The 22,713-nt window shown below is 37.7% G+C and overlaps 1 protein-coding gene across 1 annotated transcript; it reads left to right on the top strand.

Moving 5' to 3' along the window:
- Positions 1–243: 243 nt before the first annotated feature.
- tesk1a (testis associated actin remodelling kinase 1a) lies at positions 244–17,942 on the top strand. The gene is made up of 11 exons (XM_058378660.1): positions 244–420; positions 2,702–3,221; positions 8,300–8,421; positions 8,534–8,582; positions 8,678–8,824; positions 9,201–9,283; positions 11,320–11,410; positions 13,156–13,239; positions 13,623–13,709; positions 14,526–14,622; positions 15,684–17,942. The coding sequence occupies exons 2-11, from the start codon at positions 3,042–3,044 to the stop codon at positions 16,748–16,750; spliced, it is 2,007 nt and encodes a 668-aa protein (XP_058234643.1). The 5' UTR covers positions 244–420; positions 2,702–3,041; the 3' UTR covers positions 16,751–17,942.
- The last annotated feature ends 4,771 nt before the right edge of the window (positions 17,943–22,713 follow it).

The following is a 22,713-nucleotide window of genomic DNA, read 5'->3' as shown; positions in this document are numbered from 1 at the left end:
ACACAGCTACAACACACTGTGTGAAAAGACTATTAGCCCAACAGAATAAAAAAATGCACTAGCGTATAAAAGACTAGTTTGTAGATTACATGTAGTACACGAACATGTGCAAGTTTTATTTCTATGCGATTCATGCTCAAGTGAACAGGAGCGCAGAGCGCCTCTTCTTAGACTGCGCACGCGCCGCCCTCCGGCGTCCTCTATGTCCCGCCCCTTTACAGGCGCGCCCCGAATCCTGACCAATCAGAGCGCAGGATTAGCGAGCGACTTGGCCGTGGCCGAGACAAGCCGACGGTAATCCGAAGATGGGCCGAGGCGGAAAAACGAGACCAAGGTTGAAAGATTAACGACCGCAGCATCGTCTAATTACGACTTCCTGTATTCCCAGGTGTTTGAAGAGGGAGATATTGTGGAAATAAGGTAAGCATTGTTTTTTTATATATATATCCACGGTTATACGGGTTGATAAAGATTAAACCGGCGAATTGCACACAGTTGAATGCTTTAAGACATATTCTCAGTATAGAGGAAAATGATTTTGACGGTAAATACTGCTCCATGGACATGGATGTTGTTGGTATTGCTTTAAATGTGAAATTACGGATAAATCCGAATAATATTGGTACAGAAATCCGCGCTAGCAGCGTGTGTGAATGAGGCAGATGGATCTCCGCAATGGATCCCTCTCTATAATAATCATCCGAAATGATCACAGGATTCTGGTGAGCCTGATCCCCCCTCTCTCACACACACATATATATTAGAGTCTGCGAAAATCACTGAGATATTGTTTTAGTGCTAGATTTATCTCAAATAAATGAACGGTTTTCATCATTTCATCCATTATATGTACTGGGTTACTGGGGTTGCCAGATTGAAACCCCTTTCCCCCCAAAAAAATTAAACTATATACACAAGCACAAAGCATTTATTATTTCCTACTGGATTAAAATAGACATACTAGTTATTTTCACCCGGTAAGCAAGTTTTTTTGTACAGGTGACTTCTTTTTCCATACTTATTTATAAGGTTAACTATGGGGTTGCCAGATTAGATGCAGATGCAGTGTGTAAAGCTGTCTCAAATGACCACAAACTATGCTCAAACTGTAATTAATTTCTGTATACAAACAAATTTATAGTGTCCTATTAGATTAACATAGACATAGTCAGGTGGGTTCATTTTTACTTAATAAATACTTACTAAAAAATAGGCCTGAATTTATATCCCTATAATTATGACCCTATTATTCCCTACATATGTCCTTATTAACACTATAAATAAGAAAAAATGAACTCAGCTGACTAGGTCTATGTTAATCTAATCTCTCTCTCTCTCTCTCTCTCTCTCTCTCTCTCTCTCTCTCTCTCTCTCTATATATATATATATATATATATATATATATATATATATATATATAAATTCAGGGTTATTTTTAACAAATAAAGCAGACATACACTGAAAAAAATGATTCATTGAATTTACTCAATTTTCTTAAGTTAAGTGGTTGCAATCAATTTATTTTAGCTACATTTAAATAAATAAATTAAGTTCACTGACTTTGAACTCAATTTATTTATTTAAATGTAGCTAAAATAAATTGATTGCAACCACTTAACTTAAGAAAATTGAGTAAATTCAATGAATCATTTTTTTCAGTGTAGGCCTACTAGTAACTAACCCTGACTGACAAGTAGTGTCTTCCAGTTTGTGCAGTAAATTATGCTGTCCTTATTATTAATATTCCATTGTGGTTAAATAACAAAAATGTAAAACTGTTCAGTTGGTGTATACCCTGAATTGACTGTATAATGCAAATCCAAATGATTAAAAATCTACCACAGTCTCAGTATATATGCAAGCACAAGGGAGTTTATCCTATTTTACTGGATCAAAAATGACAGGTAGAAATAGACCATCTGGCTCCCCATTACTGGCTCCCCATTAGACATTAAATCCAATTGATTGTTTATACCATTTCATGCTGTAAAAATCTTTCAGCTCTCATTGTTCGGGGTCGCCAAAGCGGTTCATTTGGTTCGAATGCTTTGATTTGGCACAGGTTTCACACTGGATGCCCTTCCTGATGCAACCCTTTGTGCTTTAATTTTTACAGTGTAAAAATAATTATTGCTAATATACTTTATCTTTTATGTATTGCTTATATACTAGTTACTATTATTAAATATGCATTTTAGTTGAACATTAAATTAGAAGAAAAATGTGAAGTTTATTTTAGGTTTCTCTCTACTACTGGAGATGCCAGTTTGGACAAATCCATCCATTCAATCTATCCTTCCATGCATTATCTTCATTAACCCCTTTACAGTGGCTCATCCATCCCGAAGGAATTTAGTCCTAAACTGTAACTGAATTATCGGTAATGTAAATTAAATCTACCACCACAAGGGAATTTTATCCCATCACAGTTGGATTAAAAAAAAAAACTACCCAGTTAAGCAGGAAATCCACTCAGTCTGGCTATAAGACAAATGCAGCAAAGGCACCACAGAGGTATTCCTTTTCATAAGAATATAATCATTATCAGAGATTTATTGTCATTTCTTATTTCAGCAATTCTGGTGTAGTTGCATTAGAGTCGAGGACAGGGGGAGGAGGGTCAGTTTTGATAATCCTCGAGCCTTGACCAACCCCAGCCAATGACAACATCATTGAACACTTACTGTCTTTTCCTTCCTAGGAGCACACAAACCTATCAAGTTTACAAAGGGAAGTAATCACAGGGTGATCACACATACAAGAGGACCCAAGACCAAAGGCTTTAGATGAAATTAATGCTGATATATCCTGCAAATGAAAAATTTAATAATCTGGATTTTAAAAACTTTGACTACAGTCCTTTAACTTGTGCTTAGTAGAAGAACAATCATCAGTTTTTTCCTCTTCTGGAATACGGACGTGTGTGGACATCACGCAAAGAGTCGAGACGCTGTTTCAACAACAGGGATATTCATATTCACTGGGCCATGGGGCAAGTGTCCAACAGGACTTCATCATAACCTGTATTTGCATCCATCATTATGGATCAGGATGAGACGAGCGCAGAGATTTGGGAGCCGCCTCTGCATGGACTCCATGGGCCAAACCGCATGCGGCCTTCATCTTACCGGGCTCTGCGGAGCGCTGTGTCCAGTTTGGCACGAATCGATGATTTCTTCTGCGAGAAGATCGGCTCTGGCTTCTTCTCTGAAGTTTTCAAGGTGTGTTTTCTTTTTTGTGTCCCAAAAAAAGCAGAATATTTACTTTAAACATTTACTGATATCAGTAAAGTTTGCTTTCACGGTGTGTGACCATGAATTTAATTATAATGCATTTGTATATATGACTACACATATACGTATATGTGTTGGGCCCTTGAGCAAGGCCCTTAACCCTTGTGTCATGGCTGACCCTGCGCTCTGACCCCAACTTCCAAGGATGGGATATGCGAAGAAAGAATTTCACTGTGAAGTAATGTATATGTGACAAATAAAGGTAACTTAATTAATTATTATTCTTTTAACTTTTATTCATATATGATTTGTAAAGCACAGCAGTAAATGTTGAGACACATTTAATGTAACTATAAATGGTTAAAACTAATAATAAATAAATAATCAATTGGCATTTGTAATAATGAATAAATAAAAACTATAATTAGATAATCATTTAATTAAATAAGTTTTAAGAATTAAATACGTTCATGAGAATGTTATAAGTGTTTTGGTGTAAGAAAAATAAAATCATTTCTATATGATTATATTCCAACAACAGTTTGCTAACAATAATAGATTTAAATTCATTAATTAAATGCAGTTTGAGATTTTTTTAACCACTTAATGTTGTGAAATGTCCATAAAGCAAGTGCATTTCTGTAATTTCTTGTGTTATAGCAACTATAAACTGTCATTCTGTCACTAGCCTCAAGTTATTTTAAGAAAGATAGCTGGCCATGTTGTACAGAAACCAGAAAGAACATTACAGAATTTCTTTACAATTTTCTTTTTACAATTTGTACATTCTTAGGTTTACTTTTTGTGGAGCTTTCTCTATAAATTTGTGGCATATCCACAAGTCCCTATGAATAGGTTTCAATGCATATTACTATACATATGATAATACAGAAGGAGCATATTAATATAACATATATTTGCACTGCATATCTGTTGTCACAGCTGCTGGTATAGAAATATAATATATACATTATAATATATAATATAACACCTTCTGACAAATCAGAATAAAAAATTCAGCAGGTAAAAAAAATAACATGTACAAATTTTGAATATCACTGCCAGTTCAAAACAATCGTAATAGTACAACGTCTCTCATTTATCTTATCACAATATTCAAACACGCCACTTTACATTCATGAATGGTTAAAATCAATGACCTCTCCTTCTTCATTCTTCAATAATAATTAACCCACACTTATGGCACTTGTTTGTGGACGTTATAAAGCTCCTGTACAGTGTGAATCTGTAACCTTGAACGCACATTTTCTGTTCCCCGTCACTTCCTTTTGCATTGTTTGAAAATCTCCCGTGTAACGGTGTACAAACACTACCCGACGTCTGTCTTGTTTGCTCTTGCAATGAATTGTGTTGAGTCATTTGTGACGCAGGAGAATACATTTCATTGTGCGTTAGATACAAATCTATATGTATAATCTTATACAGATGTCAGAGGATTTCATCACTATACAGATAAATGGTATTGTGAAGCTTGTTTCATGATTCTTGCTTTTCAGCCTCTATAGTACGCAGACTATAGACCACTTACACTGATGCAACATTGGATTTATTACCAAATGGAAAGCACTTGAAAAATCTAATTGATTGATCAGAATTGCAGTTTGTGTAAACTACAGTGTAACGACTAGTTTATATGATTTTCCATCTCATCTGTACTCTCATGCTAAAGTAATATTGATCAGAAATACAATCAAGGTTGTTCAATCAATCAAGGTAATTCTTTCTTTTTGCATTGATGTTTTGCACAGAAGGAGTGTTAAATCACATTTTACAGCTCTTGAGGTTGGCATCTAATTGGGGTTTGACATTTTGTGTTTGACAGCCACACTGTTTAATGGTGTACGTTCTATCTATCTATCTATCTATCTATCTATCTATCTATCTATCTATCTATCTATCTATCTATCTATCTATCTATCTATCTATCTATCTATCTATCTATCACAGTAAAAACATTCCGTGTATAGGCTCCAGTGTGGTCTGCTCATTAACCGGGGTGTTCTGCTTGGTGTATCACAGCAGTAGTATAAAAGTTCTTGGATGAAACAGTGGTTAGAATCTACAGCAATCATTTCTGAAAATTTGACCTAACGTTTTAGCGCATGCCTTCATTCCGTTGCTGATCACACATTGAGATCTTCTTTAGGCATTTGTGTGAAATTACTGGCCAGAAACATCATAGTAGATGTTTGCACAAGTTGACTGTACAGGCAAAATGAAGAACTCAATAGCAATTCAGACTTCAGTGAAAGATTGAAGCTTGTGGTTAATGAGAAAAGGAGCTCAGAGGGCTTGATGTGTGTATGTCATTGGTATGTGTGTGTTTGTGAATGCGGTTACGGTGTAATTCTCCAAGTGGTGTCACTGTGATAGCAGGCCAGGTGGAATGAACGGAAAGCCAATTAGTGCTGAGCAGCCAGTAATACTTTGTCTCTTCTCTTATCACTTATCGTCACTGTCCCGGAAGCTCATTCTGCATAATGCAGATCTCCTGAACATGCAAATCAGCATACAACTATAGCTGAAACCTAGAAATCTCAGAACAAATCTGTGCTTAGTGCTCTACTTGTTTAAAGACTGAACTCTAAGGACATACACTCTTTCCAGTATTTCCTTTCTGCTTTCTAATTAGTCTCGTGTTGCTCTCATGCATGTATGCTTGCAATGTGGTGCTGTCATGTAATTGTCGTCATAGTGTAAAGTGAATGGTTTGTATCGTAGTTATATCCTGCATAAGCATTTCTCTTCCCACTCACAGGGCTGATATGTAAGGAATATAGTGCATGGGGTCTGTTGTTAAAGGAGGATAATCACTGATGTTGTAGTAGGATGTGGCCTAAATCAAAGCGAAGCTATATACCGATCAGGCATAACATTATGAGCAGTGACAGGTGAAGTGAATAACACTGATTATCTCCTCATCATGGCACCTGTTAGTGGGTGGGATATATAAGACAGCAAGTGAACATTTTATCGTCAAAGTTGATGTGTTAGAAGCAGGAAAAATGGGCAAACGTAAGGATTTGAGTGAGTTTGACAAGGGACAAATTTACAGGACTTAAAGGATCTGCTGCTAACATCTTGGTGCCAGATACCACAGCACAACTTCACGGATCTAGTGGAGTTCATGCCTTGACAGGTCAGGGCCGTTCTGGCAACAAAAGGGGAACCAACTCAATATTAGGCAGGTGGTCATAATGTTATGCCTGATCTGTGTATTTACACTACTTTTACCATGATAAGAATTTCTACACTTGTTAAAGAATGAAAATTTTATATTTCTTTCATCCATTTAGAGCAGAGATGGCATTATAGCTTGTTCTTTTCTGATACAGAAATCAGTGATGCTGTCACTCATGTGATCTAGTTTACTCATGTGAACTCTAAACAAAAGAAAAAATAAACAGTCTCCAAAAATAAAGTTACTTCTTTTCCAATTACTGTTAACATTTTTGCAATTTTTGCAGTAATACTGGGTATTCAGTTGTTGAAATCTCTGGTATATACTTAATGTTTTAGAACATGTTAGGTCCTGTTATCCCTTATGGCCTGTTTTATTTTTAGCATATTGTAGGAGATCATCATACTTAATTGTGATGTTATTGCCCACACAATCCCTCATTTCTGTCCTACTGGTTGACAATCCAACCAATCAAAGAAAACATAAGACTAACGCATGTTTTCTCCATCAATCTGGCCAGCATATTGCAGCACAGTCTGCAGCACACAGATTGTATCCCTAATATGGAGTGTAAATCACACACACACTGCCGAGTGCCAGGTCCAGGACCCATTAGTTTTCACCCTGCTGTTAAATCAGCTATGGAGATTAGATTTCATGCTGAGTATCACATCTGTATTAACAGTCATTGATATCAAACTATACCCAGGTGGGGAGATTTATTTTAAAAATTTTCAGAGATGTTCCTGTTGTAATTTTGGCTTGCTATTGTTCTTTTTATACTGTAACAGTGTTTCTAATTTCTCATTTTCTCATTACTGGTCCATGTACATGTACATGTGAGTGTATAATATCTGTTTCAGCCCTGTTTTGGCTTAGTACTTAGCAGACATGGTGAATCAGTTGCAAGGGAGAAAGTGAAAACACCTAAATGTACACGACAGGGGTATTTCATCTCCGGGTATGAGAAATCACCAGGTTCCATGTATATTATAGGTAGTTCCCCAAAGTAATGTGCTAGAGATGGCAGGATATACACAAAGAAGCTTGTGTACTCTGAGTTTCCTTGCTGAGCTCACGCACTTTCAGTCTCGTTTCAGTTGAACCACCAACTCGTCTACATGGCTGCGTTTTAAGTATTGATACATCCTTGAATTTAATCTGCACATTTATTGCACTGATTTTTGCACCCAGATGAGGATGGGTTCCTTTTTTAGTCTGTTTCCTCTCAAGGTTTCTTCCTAATATCTTCTCAGGCAATTTTTCCTTGCCAGTGTCACCCCTGGCTTGCTCATTAATGATAAATTTATAATGTATAATTTACCATTTAGATCCTGAATTTTCGTATTTCTGTAAAGCAGCTTTAAGACCCATTTCAAAGGGCTATACAAATAAAATTTAATTGATTTTTTTTGCTTTGCTTTAACAATGTAGCCTAAAGAAGACTGTAATTTGTAGCCTATTTTTAAATCAATATTTAACTACACAAGCGCAACTAGCCTCAACAATAAAGATGTCTTGAATCAGTTTACCGCGTTGTTTTGTCGATCATTTTTTAAATTACTTGATCGATTAGTAAAAACAAATAGTTGTGCAACCCTTATGACGTGTATTTAGTGATTTCCGTCTCTTCATACTCATCCTGCTGAAACCACTGTTTTGTAATTTGCTATTATTTATTATTGTTTTATTTTTTTTGGTATTTCTATTTGGTATTATACACCCTGTACATGGTTTGAATTTCTTAGTTTTGACTTGATTTGTCATTACATAAAGGTTCAAAGTGCTTTCATGTGTAATACCAAGAACCCACAGTTTTCAAGTGATGCTTGCTGATTCTTGAAAGCTCCTCTGTGTGTCTCAGGTCCAGCACCGGATCACAGGGCAGGTAATGGCTCTGAAGATGAATACTCTGGCCAGCAATAAAGCCAACATGCTGAGAGAAGTGCAGCTAATGAATCGCCTCTGCCATCCCAACATCCTCAGGTCTAACAACCACATAAACACGCACACTAGCACTAAATTCTCCGGACTCATCTTTGATCATCTAGTCTTGGATGGTCCACTAGTGACCATTTGAATTTTTTATTTTTAACAGGTTTTTGGGTGTGTGCGTCCATGAAGGGCAGCTTCACGCTCTCACTGAGGTGAGACTTTGATTTTTTTAATTTATAACTCCATACACTAAACACAGGATATAAAATTAAAATAAGAAATGGTTGTCTGGTTTGTTTGGTTGTAGTACATCAATGGGGGTAATCTGGAGCAGCTACTGGACAGTGATATATATTTATCCTGGACTGTGAGAATAGGATTGTCCTTGGATATTGCACGAGGACTACAGTACCTTCACAGCAAGGGGATTTTCCACCGCGACCTCACTTCCAAGGTATACACACACACACACACACACACACTAGAAATTATGAGTTTAATTACTAATGAGTAAAACAAGTGGGGTGTGCTTTTCTAGGAAACTAATCAAAGACTTGAAGCATGAAATGTTTTCTTTCTCTTGTTCCTCAGCATTTTGGCAACAAATGTCATTTTTATTCATTACATAATGTCATACATTTTATCTGTGAATTAAGTTAGTGTTATCACTTACATTATAGCAGAACTAACTATGGCATTTTCTCAGTTTTCTCTGTCCTGAATACTTCGCTGTGGTGGAAAACATAAAGTTACAGAAGACTCCTTCATTCTAGTTTTTACTTCTTATATATTGAGCAGACAGAAACTCCTCACCCTGTTGTATGTTGCAGAACTGTTTAGTGCGCTGTGAGAATGGCGTTTTCACGGCTGTGGTTGGAGACTTTGGTCTGGCAGAGAAAATCCCCGATTACAGGTCAGTGTGCTTTTCCATTCTTTACATTTTCTCTGTGATATGGCTGCACATAATAGTGTATTAATCATATTCCCAGTTGCATGTAAAGTCACAAGCTTTCTGGAAGCATCCTGTGGTGTATTAAACATTTCTTTATACAAGTCCAATTATATTTACACCTATACTCTATTAAAATATGTATGTAAGTGACTCGATCCCAATTTTGTCCCAATTTTTCCCAAAGTCTTATTTCACAGCACAGGTTTATGCATGCAAAGCAAAAATGTGAAAAACCAGCCAATGATAGATATCATCTGATAAAAGCAATTATTCAGACATCGGCCGAATGTTTAAAAACAGACGTTAATCAGGGCTGATTATAATCCTCTCATATAAAAGTGGGCAGAAAAACATGTCGGAAACTCAGCCAGCAACTGGTGCTGTGAGTGAAGAAAATGTCTCTTGTGTGGAATTCTTTCCAATCGCACCAGAACTGCAATATGTTAGCTCCACACTATAGAATTTTGTGAGATGGAAGTGCTGCTAAAACTGTTACCACTAATCTGATTAGACACCTTAAAGCTCAACACGATACGGAATGATGAATTCATTAAAGCTAAAGCTTCAGCTCAAAAAGGGAGACGTTTCATCCAAACCGAAGGCAAAATTACTCTATCTATATCGCAAGCATTCGACAGCTCAAGAACAATTAAACTGCACAGCACAAAAGCTCGAGACATTACTCACAGAGAGTAATGGAGGTTATCGTGCTGGAAGATCGACCATTCTCTGTATTGGAGGACACAGGCTTTCATCTCGAGGCTTACTACACAATACCGAGTCGGCGTTATTTCACAGATCCCTGAAGAATGAATGTTAATGTGAGTTAATGTGGTTTCTGTTTGCAGCTGAGTTACTCTGAAACATGGAAAACATGTAGGTGCAGAGAGAATAAAGTTATTATTAACATTTCATTCAGCTGTGTAATTATTTAGTCATGGTATACACAAGGTATCAAGAAAAAAACAAACAAATTATCGGTATCAATATCTGCAGATTTTCATTCTTAAATAATCAGATATTGGTATCGGTGCACAAATTTTGTGTCAGTGACTTCCTTATAATTATAATTGTCATTTTCAGCATTATTGTGCAGTCATTATTATTGTACATGTGTTATGACTTAATACACAGTAATGCAATGTAATTCAACCAATATAATGAAGTGCCATAAGATGCACCCTAATTTTACCTCTGTGTCTCATACTCAGAGGTGATTTGTAGTCTGATTTTTCTGCATTGATTTTAAAACCTCAATCTGAACACTTTACTTAAATATTCCTAAAATAACTACTTTTTTGCTGATGCGGCATAAATATTATGTTTGCCGGCATGTAAGTATGGCTCCAAAGTTTCCTGTATCAGATAACGACCGTGGCTTTACATTTCCGGGAATTTTATCGAGTGCACTTCTTTGGAAAATTTACCAGCTTGCAAGTTTTCCTAGCATGTAAGTGCTCTATATAAATGCCGGTCTTTCTTTTTACTGTATATCCACTGTGATGTGACTGCATTAACCGGTAATGTGTTGCAAGTGGCATCATGCCCAGTTTAATCAGTATTCATTTAATATATATCATTTTTTCAGCAGATCAACCTTCAATCATGGCAGTAAACATGTACGCGGTGTGGCTGGAGACTAGACAGCTGATATTTTTTTGCATACTGCTTCCTGTTCTTGACAGGATATCCAAATGACTTTCCCCTTATATAGTCTGAGCAGAAATATTATTCTCAATCACACTTACATCTATTTCTATCTTAACTATAGACCACTTAAAATGCTCTTTTTAAAATATCTGGATGATCTCACACAGACATCCATCTATATTGATCATTTTTCATCTTATCCAATACCTGCTATAAATTATTCAGGGAAGTAGTTCAATATGAAAGGTCAATAGTTGTTAGACTGTGCAATGTAAGTCTGGACATCAGAGATGGAGAGGTAAATATGTTCTTCACCAGTCCATGTAAAATCTGCCAATGTCTTGCAGTGACGGAGTAGAGAAGCAGCCTCTAGCCGTGGTCGGCTCCCCTTACTGGATGGCTCCGGAAGTGCTGAGAGGAGAGCTTTACGATGAGAAGGTATTTACATTTACATTTATGGAATTTGGCAGACGCCCTTATTGAGCGACTTACAGAAGTGCTTTGAAGTCTCTATCAATACTGTTTACTGCTGTTTACTCTCTCATACTAGTTTACCAGGTCAAGGATTAAGAGAACCATTAGCCTAAATAACCCAGGTTAATAAATGCTTTTCAACTGTCATAAAAAGTAGAATAAAAATAACAAAAGTCCTGTATGTAACAAAAAATAGGGCTCCAGCATTATATATTCCAGAAATAAGTTTAGTTATTTCCAATTACATTTATAAAAAAGCAAACAACTTGCAAACACAATTACACACAGCTTATTACATTTATACAACCAATATGATGAAGAGCCATAAGATGATAAGATTTTAGAGCCTTGATTGGAACACTTTACCTACACGATCGTACAATAACAAATTTGACATTTTTTGCTGATGCAGCATCGCTGTAGAATATATATACACTCTGTGAAGTTCCTCCACACCAAACTCGCTCATCCATGATGTTATGGACTTTATTGCTTTGTGCACTGGTGTGCAGTCATGTTTGAACAGGAAACGGCAATCCCCAAACTGTTCCCACAAAGTTATCTGGGTATGCTGAAGCATTAAGAATTTCTTTCACTGGAACTAAGGGGCCAAGCCCAACACTTTTGGCAATGTAGTGTATATATTTGTATTCTATTCTCTATTTTAACTTGAGTGGTTTAATTTAACCATCACACCCTTTTGGGTAATCTGCATCATCATCCTTGAGGTCCTTCTCATACACAAGGGAAGTTTGTTAGAAATGGACAACATTAGAGACTTCAGGAACAGAAAGTCCTCAGAAGGCACTGCAGTATAATTCAGTTTTCATTTTAGAATTACAGATAAGGCTGTAAGTGCAAGCAGGAGCAATAAAACCTTTTTTTCGCCAGCTGCAATCTTGGAAAATGAGAATGTGTTAAAAAGCATTATACACAACATTATATCTGTTGTGTTCTTGAATACTCATTCTAATACGTTCACTGGGAAAATCCACATAATCTGAGACAAATTATAAGCAGATTCAAAGTGGTTACAGTGGGTAAAATAAGTACTGAACACGTCACCATTTTTCTCAGTAAATATATTTATAAAGGTGCTGTTGACATGAATTTTTCACCAGATGTTGGAAATCAACATCACCATAGATGTCCATGAATGACATGGGTTGTTCAATACTTATTTTACCCTCTGTATGTTATTTAACAAGAAACTGTATAATTGTTATTACGAAGATTTTTGCATCAGGAGACATTTAACAATTACAGAAGAAGTCTCCAGTGTCAGCTCTCTGTAATGGAGTCAGAGGATTTATTGTCTGCATTAACTTCAAGAGAAAAGGAAAAAGGAGACTAGAGAAGATAAAAATAACTGAATTATTACATTTAGACGTCTAGAACACCCTGGAACATGTACATAGCAATAATAATGACAAAAATAATCAACTTTGATAACATTAATTTCATGTCAAGTTGCGTCACATCATCTCATATTTGATTATTTTTCTTTGAACCCTTTTCCACAATTATTTTCTTATAACACAGATCATGTGTCATGTTTACATAGAATTTGTAGAGAATTAAATAAAAAAAAGACAAATCAAATGTCATGACTATGTGTCTTTCTGGCTGATTGCCATCATCATAAGAAAGGAGACATTTGCTTATTTTCCAGCTTAGGGATTTAATGCTCCATCATGTTCTCCCAACAGGTGGATGTTTTTGCGTATGGCATCATTCTGTGTGAGATCATTGCTCGGATCGAGGCCGACCCAGACGTCCTACCTCGAACCGAGGTAAAACATTACCATAAGTGTGTTAAGAGTCATAACCTGCACATTTGTGCTGAATTCTTCATATGATATTAATATCTATGCAAAGGGATCTAAATAGTTAGACCTATTAACTGCAGCAGTAGAGAATTGTTCATGACTTCCTTTTGTGGACTAACATGCAAATCAATTCAAATCCCATTCTAGCACAGCAGCCTTACAGATCTCAGATATTCTGTTAGAAAGGACAGAGAAGGTTCATAATATAAAATATTTACCCCAATGAACATGAACACCACCCTACCCTTCCTTGTTTGATTGATTATGCTTTTACTGTAAAGCAAGATGTGTTTAATAATATTTACTATGTGATAGTCACATACATCACTGCTTCTGTGTCTGTGTAGGATTTTGGACTGGATGTGGAAACTTTTGAGCAAATGGTTGGAGACTGCCCACCTGCTTTCCTTAGCCTGGCTGTTAACTGCTGCAACGTAAGGGACACACACACACACACAGAGTGTATTAGTACTATGGCTGTCAGAACGAACAGGACTCTTTTTCCAAAAAGTGCAAAAAAATCCACATTGGCCTAATTTAAATATCCCATGTTGAGTTTTTGGAGTCTTGTGAAAGTCTTGTTGAAGAACTAGCTAAAAGAATCATTCATGGAAGTTGCTGTCATTGTCGTACTGAATTTTCACATAATTTGAGGATAAGGAATAAAACACAACAAGGTATGCTTTTATATATAAAGAAAATCAGTACATAATGGTGTGATGTGGAGTGTAGTCAAATAACAGCATATCTTGAAGTTTTATTACGCTTGTGCCACAGCTATTTGCTATCAATTACAAAAATAAATCCAGTTACATTTAACATCCGAGAGACTAGTTATCCTATTATAACAGTCGCTCCTTCATTAGTCTCTTTTATACCTTAAAGTTAATAAGTCATAGTGTAGAGAAACCACAAAAACACAAAACCATTCATTCTGAATACTTTCCTATGGTGAAAAAGTACAGTAATCCCCTGCTATATCGCGGTTCATATATCGCGGTCCCGGTATATCGCAGATTTTTATTTTATATCGCGGTATCGGTTATGGTAGGTTTAGGATAGTAGAGGATTGTTAATATTTAAATGCACTCAAGTACTAAACCTATAATTAATTCGATATTTTATTAGTAATCTTTTACATTTGACATTTTTCATTTTTCCCAGCTTTATTTTTACTTTCAGATTCTTAATTTGCTGCATGCAGATTTGTCTTCCATGTTAAAGTGTGTGTTTCTGCCCTCTTCTGGTAGATGTGTGCAGAGAATCGTCCTTCCTTCGCTGACATTGTTGTGACCTTGGAGAGGTTAGAGAGGGAGAGGGAGAAGACCGAGGCACCCGTTATTCTAGGTGAGAACAGTTTTATTTTTAATTTTTGGAAGCTGTAAGTATACTGTTAAATTAGTATATTGAGACCCAACTGCCAAACTCATCAAAAGAATCATTGCACAGTATTTAATTGTATTAAAAAATAAAAATGAATAAAGTCACAAAAATAGAAGCTACAAAATATTGTGAGGAATGCTTATGTTCACTATTTTATGTTTTTGTTTTTTTTACCATCGGTATTCAATACATAAACAGAATAAAACATAAACAGCGGTTCTTCAAAAATATTTTTCAGAAGATAATAAGAGAAATTGAAAATGTTTACTATTGATTCTCTTGAGTGAAACTGTTAAGAGGGGATTTACATGTCCCCATGCTTTGAGGGTTTCCTCCATGTACTCCGGTTTCCTCCCCCAGTCCCCAGACATGTGTTGTTGGCTGACAGGCATATCAAAATTGTCTTTAGTGTGTGAATGTGTGTTTGAGTGTGTGTGTGTGTGTGTGTGTGATTTGTTCTGCAATGGTTTCGGACTCCATCCTTGTGGCCCGAGTTCCCTGGTATAGGCTTCAGGTTCTATGTGTAGGATGAGTGGTACAGAAATTGGATGATTGAATGGATGAATATTTTGAAGCTGATTGTAAAGAGATGTTTATTTAACATTTCTGGAAGGATTCTCCAGTATCAGTGATTTTTCAACAGGTCTCTACCATGTCTTTAGGTGTGTTTCAGTTTCCAGGCGACAAGGTTATTTTTTTTGTCTTATTAACTTTACATGAGGGGAAAAAGAGAGACTGATGATGGGGTTACAGAAACTACAGTGTTTCACTAAATTTCTAAACTATGAAAGGATATCAATTATGCAATGGCATTTTTAATTAATACAAAAAATGCATGTGATGTTACAGGCTCACAGTCAACACTGGGATGTTGTAAAGCAGCCCAGAGTTGATTATTTTCCTATAACAGCACATTCTGAAGCATTTTATTTTTCACATATTATCACCCTAATCTGCAATAATATATAGTTATAGATGTATATTTTATTCCTTTGTGTCACACAAGTGCTTTTTGGTTTCCTTAGAACCTGTTGCTGCCGATGAGAGCCCGTACAGGAGGCGGAGTTCACCCTGCCAACTGGGCACCCAGCGCCTGGCACGGAGTCAGTCAGCCTTGTTGCCACCTGCCACGAGTCCGTGTGTGGGTACACCGGTGCGTCTCAACCCCTTCTCCTTACGCCATGACCTCAACGGCGGCCGAATCAAACTCTTTGACACACCCAGTAAGTCACTTATCTCCCTGACCTTCACTTTGCCCCCGCCCCCTGAGCCTTCCTCATCCCCACCACTGTGTGGAACTTCAAAGCTTCGAGGCCCACCTCGCCGGTGCCAGTCCTTACCCTGCACTCCTGATCTGGGTCGACCTTTGACCTCATTCCTTGAAACTGAAAGTGTTGCAGAGAGGGATGGAGAAAAAGAAGAGACAGGAAAGGAGATGACTGGTTTAGATGATCCTGGGCAGGACTCTGGTTTGGTGCTGGATCTGGAGATGGTGTCTTTGGAGAGGGTGGACGAAGAGGAGGAAGAAGAAGAGGATGAAAAAGAAGGAGAGATGGAGGGACTCTGCCGGGTTGAACCCATGGACTGCAAAGGCTCCCCTGATGCAGCCGAGGGTGCTCTGAGATCAACAGCAAAACCTCTTCTGCACGGTTCTTATTCATCATCCTCTTCCTTCAGCACTCAGTCTAATGGCTGGACAGTCCCCATTTCAAATGGACCTCCATCCCTTCCACCTCTGCCCCGCTTGAACAATAACAACAGCATGCTGGGAGTTGGCCGAGTGCCTTGGGTGCGGCTCAGTGGCTATCGCGGTCATCGTGCTCCTAGTCGCCTGGCACCTCCTCCCGAACAGGATGACATCATTTCCTGTCCAGGGTGTTGTTTGGTGGGCTTTAGCTTTCCATCATTGTGCCTGCGTGGAGCGCCACCTCCTCGCCGAACCACACCCCTTCGCCCGTACAGGAATCTTAATGGGGGAGAAGCAGCAGCTGGCAGCTCAAGCAATGGACTGATGTGTCGAGGGGCAAAGGGTCTGGCTCCACCCACAATGACACGAGAACCGGGTTTGCCACTTCCAGAGGCACAGACGTAGTTAGAGCGGCACCCTCTAGAGCACTAACACCACACAGTGAACATGTGCTAGCCTTGCTGCTGTGGCTGTGCCAATAACCACTATGGTTAAACTATAACTGCTAATGTGTAGTGAGGATGTAAGAGGTGATCTTAGGTGCTGTGTGTGTGTGTGTGTGTGTGTGTGAGAGAGAGAGAGAGAGTAAAGGTAAAGTGTTATAGAAAAACAAAACACATATACAGTATGGAAGGTCTAGCTGTGGTACATTAGGATACAAACAAAAAATTTTTGTGATGAAATTGGAGAAGGTGCTATTTTAGCCACATTAGACCTTTATCTTCATAAGCCACTGTGGTAAAAATTGCCCTACAGCAGATTTTGTTTGTGTGTGTGTGTGTGTATGTGTGTGTGTGTGAGAGAGTGAGTGTGTCTTTTGTGATGAATTTGGAGAAGGTGCTATTTTAGTCACATTAGACCTTTCACTTCATATGCCACTGTTGTAAACTTGCTTGAAAACAGACTGAATGTGTGTGTGTGTGAGAGAGAGAGAGAGAGAGATGTATAAATGTGATGGCAATTCAATCTTATTTATTTATTAAAAACACTTATTCAAAAAAACGTAAAAGATATACTAGTGAGAGATTGTGTGTGTGTGTGTGTGTGTGTGTGAGTGTGTGAGAGAGAATGTGTGTGTGTGGGAAGGGGTGGGGGTTAAAAATTTAAAAGTTGTTTATATGTCTAGAAGCAATGTGTGCAATAAGTCAACATTGATTAGCAAAGCTGTACATACTGTCTCATTCTTTTTTAAATGGAGAATGCACCATTTTTAATCTGATGGAAACATTTGCTTGTCTTGTAAAGTCTGTCATTTTTACTGTCACCCTCTAGTGACACACTGAATCCTTGCTGGTCAGGTTTTTTGCTGCTTGTTAAAGTACTACTGTGTACGTGTATTTACACATTGAAAACCAAATCACACAGGATGGACGATTCTCGCTTCAAAATGTTTTTGGGGAAAAAAAACAACAGAAAAAGATTTTTCTATTGAGTCATAATTAAACCGATGAAGGTTTTGTCATCTTTACAAGATGAAAATTCTATTAAAATTGTAGAGATCTTGAAAAAGACACATGTCCTGTGTGTTCTGGTTCACTCCCCATCTGATGTAACAGCATGATTTTGAACCTAACCTCATGAGTCCATCCAAACAGTTCACTCAAGCTTGCATAATTCCACCTGCCTATAATGTGAGTGCTGAAAGCCTGTGCATGCAGACTGTACAAAACACTACACAATAACCTAAAGCTCTGCATAGTGCTTTTTTAGGCTAAGGGTTTGCCTAAAGAGGTTCTGTTTTCTTTTCTCATATCTAACAGAAAGCCTTGTTTGAACATGAATGAATGAGTGCTGTTCCCAAAACAACTGAATGTGCAAATGCAAGATGAAATTTAATCTCAAGATAAAGTTAAAACTAAAACCTGTGCCGGTCGGTCAAAAGTTCATTTGACAAATCTATTTTGTATAGAAAGTGTTAATCTGATCACAACCTACTACTGAGGCTACAGTTTGTACAGTTTAGTTTCTAATTTCCATCTCTTAGATAATAATGGAAGCTTGTAATTGACACGATGGATGTAAAGGCTGAATTACATTTGATTCCTAAGTGTGTATTTACTGTGTAAAGGTTAGCTTCTTCCCCGTAAAAAGCACTTAGCACAATGATTATCGTCATCAGTTCTGGGGAAAATTAGCTTTAATAAATGTAATGATTTCTGTTATTTATTAAACTGTTTTCAACATTAAAATATTGACTGTAACTGTCAAAGTGTCTGCTTGCTTTATAACAGCACATACAAAACTGGCTATGTGTAGCATGAAAGAAACGTGAGGTAGTAATGTTGCATTGAATTTTCTGGTGTGTAGGATTGCAACTTAAAATCTGCCACCTGACTATAGTCGCCTGTTTGATCCTGAACCCTGACCAGGAAAAACTACAGCTACTGAAGATAAATGAATGACTAAATGAACTCAAGCCGCCTTGTATACAGGGGTTTTAATTTATCACCTGCTTACATCACCCCTTTAAAACAAGCATATTTCCTTAAGCCAGTAATTGTGGGATTTAAAAATAAACACTGATAAAGCAAACAATACTGTATGTTTGCTGATAATTACAAAACATTTAAGTATAAAAACAGGAGGCAAAAACCACACTAGTCTAAGTTTTAGATTAGTTTACTTAAATAGAAAAAATAGCAACCGCCTGTCATTAGATGGCGCTATATTAACAATAATAATCTTGTGATTATTCTATAAGATATACAGACGTAAGCTAAGTAATGAACAAACAGCTTTAAAGAGCAGGCAGGTTAAAATATCAGGATGAACAATGCAAAACTATTATCTTGATAAATGACAAGACACAAGCAGACTAGGAAAAGAAACTAAAGAGGTATTTAAAGGTGTGCACAAAGGTGTGTGTTTGACTGGGAACAAGTGAGTGCAATCAGGTTGAGGGGAAAGGGGGCTTACATTTATGAAATATTTTTGTGGTAAATCTCCAGTTTGTAATCATTCATTATTTTTGATGCTCTGCCTCTAGTCTGTTTTGGTCATTATATGACATGCGCGGACGCCCCTGCCCCGGGCCTCTGTGGTGGTGCGCGCGCCTGCATGCCATGGAGTAAGACCCAAGTGCGGGATTCAAAGAAGCACTGCTTTATTTACACAAACACAAGACATGGGGCAGACTAACCTAAACCTAGACAAAACATGGCAAAGAAACTAAAACAAAACCAAAACCTAAAACTATAACTTGGCCGAGAACCTGGCCAGATTCTTTGACCAGGGTTTGGGTTGTCAAGGCCCCCGCCCATAACTGCTACCCAAACCACATTGCACCACCCCCTTATACTCCTTCCTGTGGGTGGTGGGCCTACGGGTAGGCGGGCCTACGTCACTCCTTCGGGCTATGCCCGGCCGGGTCCCACGGGCAAAGACTCGGCCACCAGGCACTTGCCTGTGCGCTACCCAACCTCAGGCCTGGCTTTAGGGTGGGGCCCCGGTAACGGCAATCCAGGCAACGTCACGGTCCTTGATTTTCTTCTATTCACAAGGGGATTTAAACCGCTCTTAGGAGAGCTCTCTGCATCAGCTGTATGCTTCACCATCAAGTGATATTTTAAACTCGACGTGCTGCGGTGATAACTTAATTCACATCCACAATAAATGCAGACTTTTGTCTTGTCGACAGAACCATCAGACATGGTTTTTAAAAGAAGACGTTTTTCTTTCTCAATTTCGGCTTGCTGCTGCATCTCCCATTTCCCAAACTACGGGCAAGGCCAAAGGTCAAACAGAAAATGCGCGCTGCGTTAATCGCGCGTTAATAAAATTAGTGCCGTTAAAATGAATTTGCGTTAACGCATTAATTTTGACAGCCCTAGTGTAAACATGAACAAAACATTAAACAACAAAACCCACGGATCAGATTACAATGACTGACAACGGACAGGTACGCAAGGATCCCTATTTATAGGGCTAGGCATTAAGGTAAATGAGGAACAGGTGATACAAGAGGAAGGAGAACAATGGGACAGGCATAGCACAAAATACACAAGAAGAAGCAGGCTTCCAAGATTCGGAACTGTCCAGCTGTTCCTGACATTATGTGATTAGTTCTAGATCTTTTCTGTTTGTTATTCTTTCCAAACTGACATCACATCATCACAATAATATTTCTCAATCAGTGTCTGGTTTGATCATTTTTTTCTATCCCTACTCTTTTTTTCTTCAGTATCTAACTCCATATTTATTATGACTAAATCTGGGGCACCGCATCACGTGTTGGTGTTAAGTTACCCATCTTGTCATTATTAGTCCTACAGTAGTTGGTCCATGTGTATCTCTGTTTCTGTTCTCTTGAATTATAGATGTTTCTGTCTGCATCTGTACCACTTGTTTCCTGTTTCCTGCTTCATCTCTATTGAATAAAGCTGATTCACATTTATGCAGTCATATTGTTGGATCCACCAGTTCAAACTGTGTCCACGTTACACATCACGTGAAATAATGTAACATTTAAATGAAGCATTTTATTTTCGTGACAGGTAGAACAGGACTTACTACAAAATACAACATCCTGTCTCTATTAGTCTATCATTTTTAGAGATCATTGAAAGACATGCAGCCACAGAATAATAAAATATTATCTATATTTGTGTATTTTATATTTGTCAGCAAGTTAAAAAGGGCATATGTATAAATGTCTTCTGTTATCTACTCTAATGTCTAGTATGTTCACATACATTAATTTCACATGAGAAAAATGCAGCCACCCTATTAAATAATTACACAGATAAATTCTGCCTAATTATTTTCCTGCATTTTGTAATCGCTTTGTGAGGAAATTCTCAAGGAGAGTCCACAAAACCTGTGTGATTATGATAATATACTTGTTGCTCTTTTCAGCTTGCTCTCTGGCCTCTCTCTCCTGCTTCTCCTGAAGCTCATTGTAAGCTTCAGACAGAGCTTCCAGCTTCAGAGCCTCAAACTGCCTGCGTCTTTGCTCCTCACTTTCCTTCAGAATCCGCTGTTTCTCTTCCTCAATCGCTCGTTCGGCCATCAGCAGCATTTCATTTGTATAATAATTTCCTCCATTTTCTGACACCGTTTTGTCAATCTTTTCTAGTAGTTGATCCACCTGTGTGGGATCCTTCACCTCGTTGTTGAACACATGGTGTCTCTGGTTACACATTCTGAAGAATTTAGCAAGATCTGGGTTTCGACTAACAAACTCTTGCATGTTTCTATCACCTAGCTTGTCTCCCTGGGTGAACAGGATGATGGTGTGTTTAATAGCATCTTCCCCAAACAGTTTCAGGAAGATCTCCACTGTTTTCTTGTCTTCCTGAGTAAATCTACTTGGGTGAACCACAAACATGAAGACATGTGGACCAGGAGCAGAGAGAGGGATGCAGAGCTTGATTCTAATGACTGTCTCCTCTAGATTAAAACTAGAGTCAAATAGACCTGGTGTATCAATTACTGAAATTTTCCTTCCATTTACTTGCTTGATGTCCTTCCAGCATTCCTTGGTCACAGATGATGCTGATATGTCACATCTGAAGGCTTCTTCACCCAGAATGGTGTTTCCAACAGAACTTTTTCCAACCCCAGTCTTCCCCAAAAGAACAATCCGGAGATCTTCATGAGGTTTCTGCTGGTCATGCACTGTTTAAAGAAAACAGATTGTTGCAACTGTCAGCCTAATCTTATTCATCAAATCTCAATTAAAAAATTGGACAATATGTCAGATATTGCTCACTTTTGAACGCACGTTGTGGTTTTGATAATTTGACATATGAGCAATTCACAAAACACATTTTCAAACACAACTTTATTTTACCAAGATAAACACATATTATAGCAATTTAAGTGTAAAGTTTAATTCAATCATATTTTAAGCCCCTGATTATGAGAATGATCTTCCTATGGACCTTAGAATAACCAATTTAAAGAGAAACTTAGCACATTGAAGTGAAATATAATACCCTTCCATTCTAAGTGTGATTAAAGATAATTATAAGTATATATTAATTAGAAAATGTACATAATCATTTAAAGATTTAATCACTTATTGATTTTCTCATCAGTTTAAGATTTTAAATAATTCCATTGCAGCAGTTATTTCCGTAGTTTCTTTAGGATCCACCAGCCTGCCCCTAACCCTATAGCTATAGGAATCAGCTCTTTCCAGTTGAAATCTATCCTGTGAAGCATTTGCCATAATCGTTCTCTGGGTTCCAAAATATCTTCAGGTTGGTCAGGAACCAGAGACTCCACCTCATTACATATAACCTCCTTTACTGATGATGATTGTGATAGTGACTCTACTGACATGGGCTTCTTGGAAAACATCATCCTAATTGCTAAAAATGCAACAACAGGCAAGGCAATCCAGATGATTTTTGCCAATGGATATT

The sequence above is a fragment of the Hemibagrus wyckioides genome, linkage group LG03 (assembly GCF_019097595.1).
Source record: "Hemibagrus wyckioides isolate EC202008001 linkage group LG03, SWU_Hwy_1.0, whole genome shotgun sequence".
Taxonomy (NCBI): domain Eukaryota; kingdom Metazoa; phylum Chordata; class Actinopteri; order Siluriformes; family Bagridae; genus Hemibagrus; species Hemibagrus wyckioides.
This window is presented reverse-complemented; position numbering and strand designations above follow the sequence as displayed.

Bases quoted from the DNA above. Each gene is read 5' to 3' on its own strand.
- tesk1a (XM_058378660.1), top strand. From the start codon at position 3,042: ATGGATCAGGATGAGACGAGCGCAGAGATTTGGGAGCCGCCTCTGCAT. The intron at 9,284-11,319 runs GTCAGTGTGCTT...AATGTCTTGCAG, and splicing joins GAGAAAATCCCCGATTACAG to TGACGGAGTAGAGAAGCAGC. The intron at 13,240-13,622 runs GTAAAACATTAC...GTGTCTGTGTAG, and splicing joins ACGTCCTACCTCGAACCGAG to GATTTTGGACTGGATGTGGA.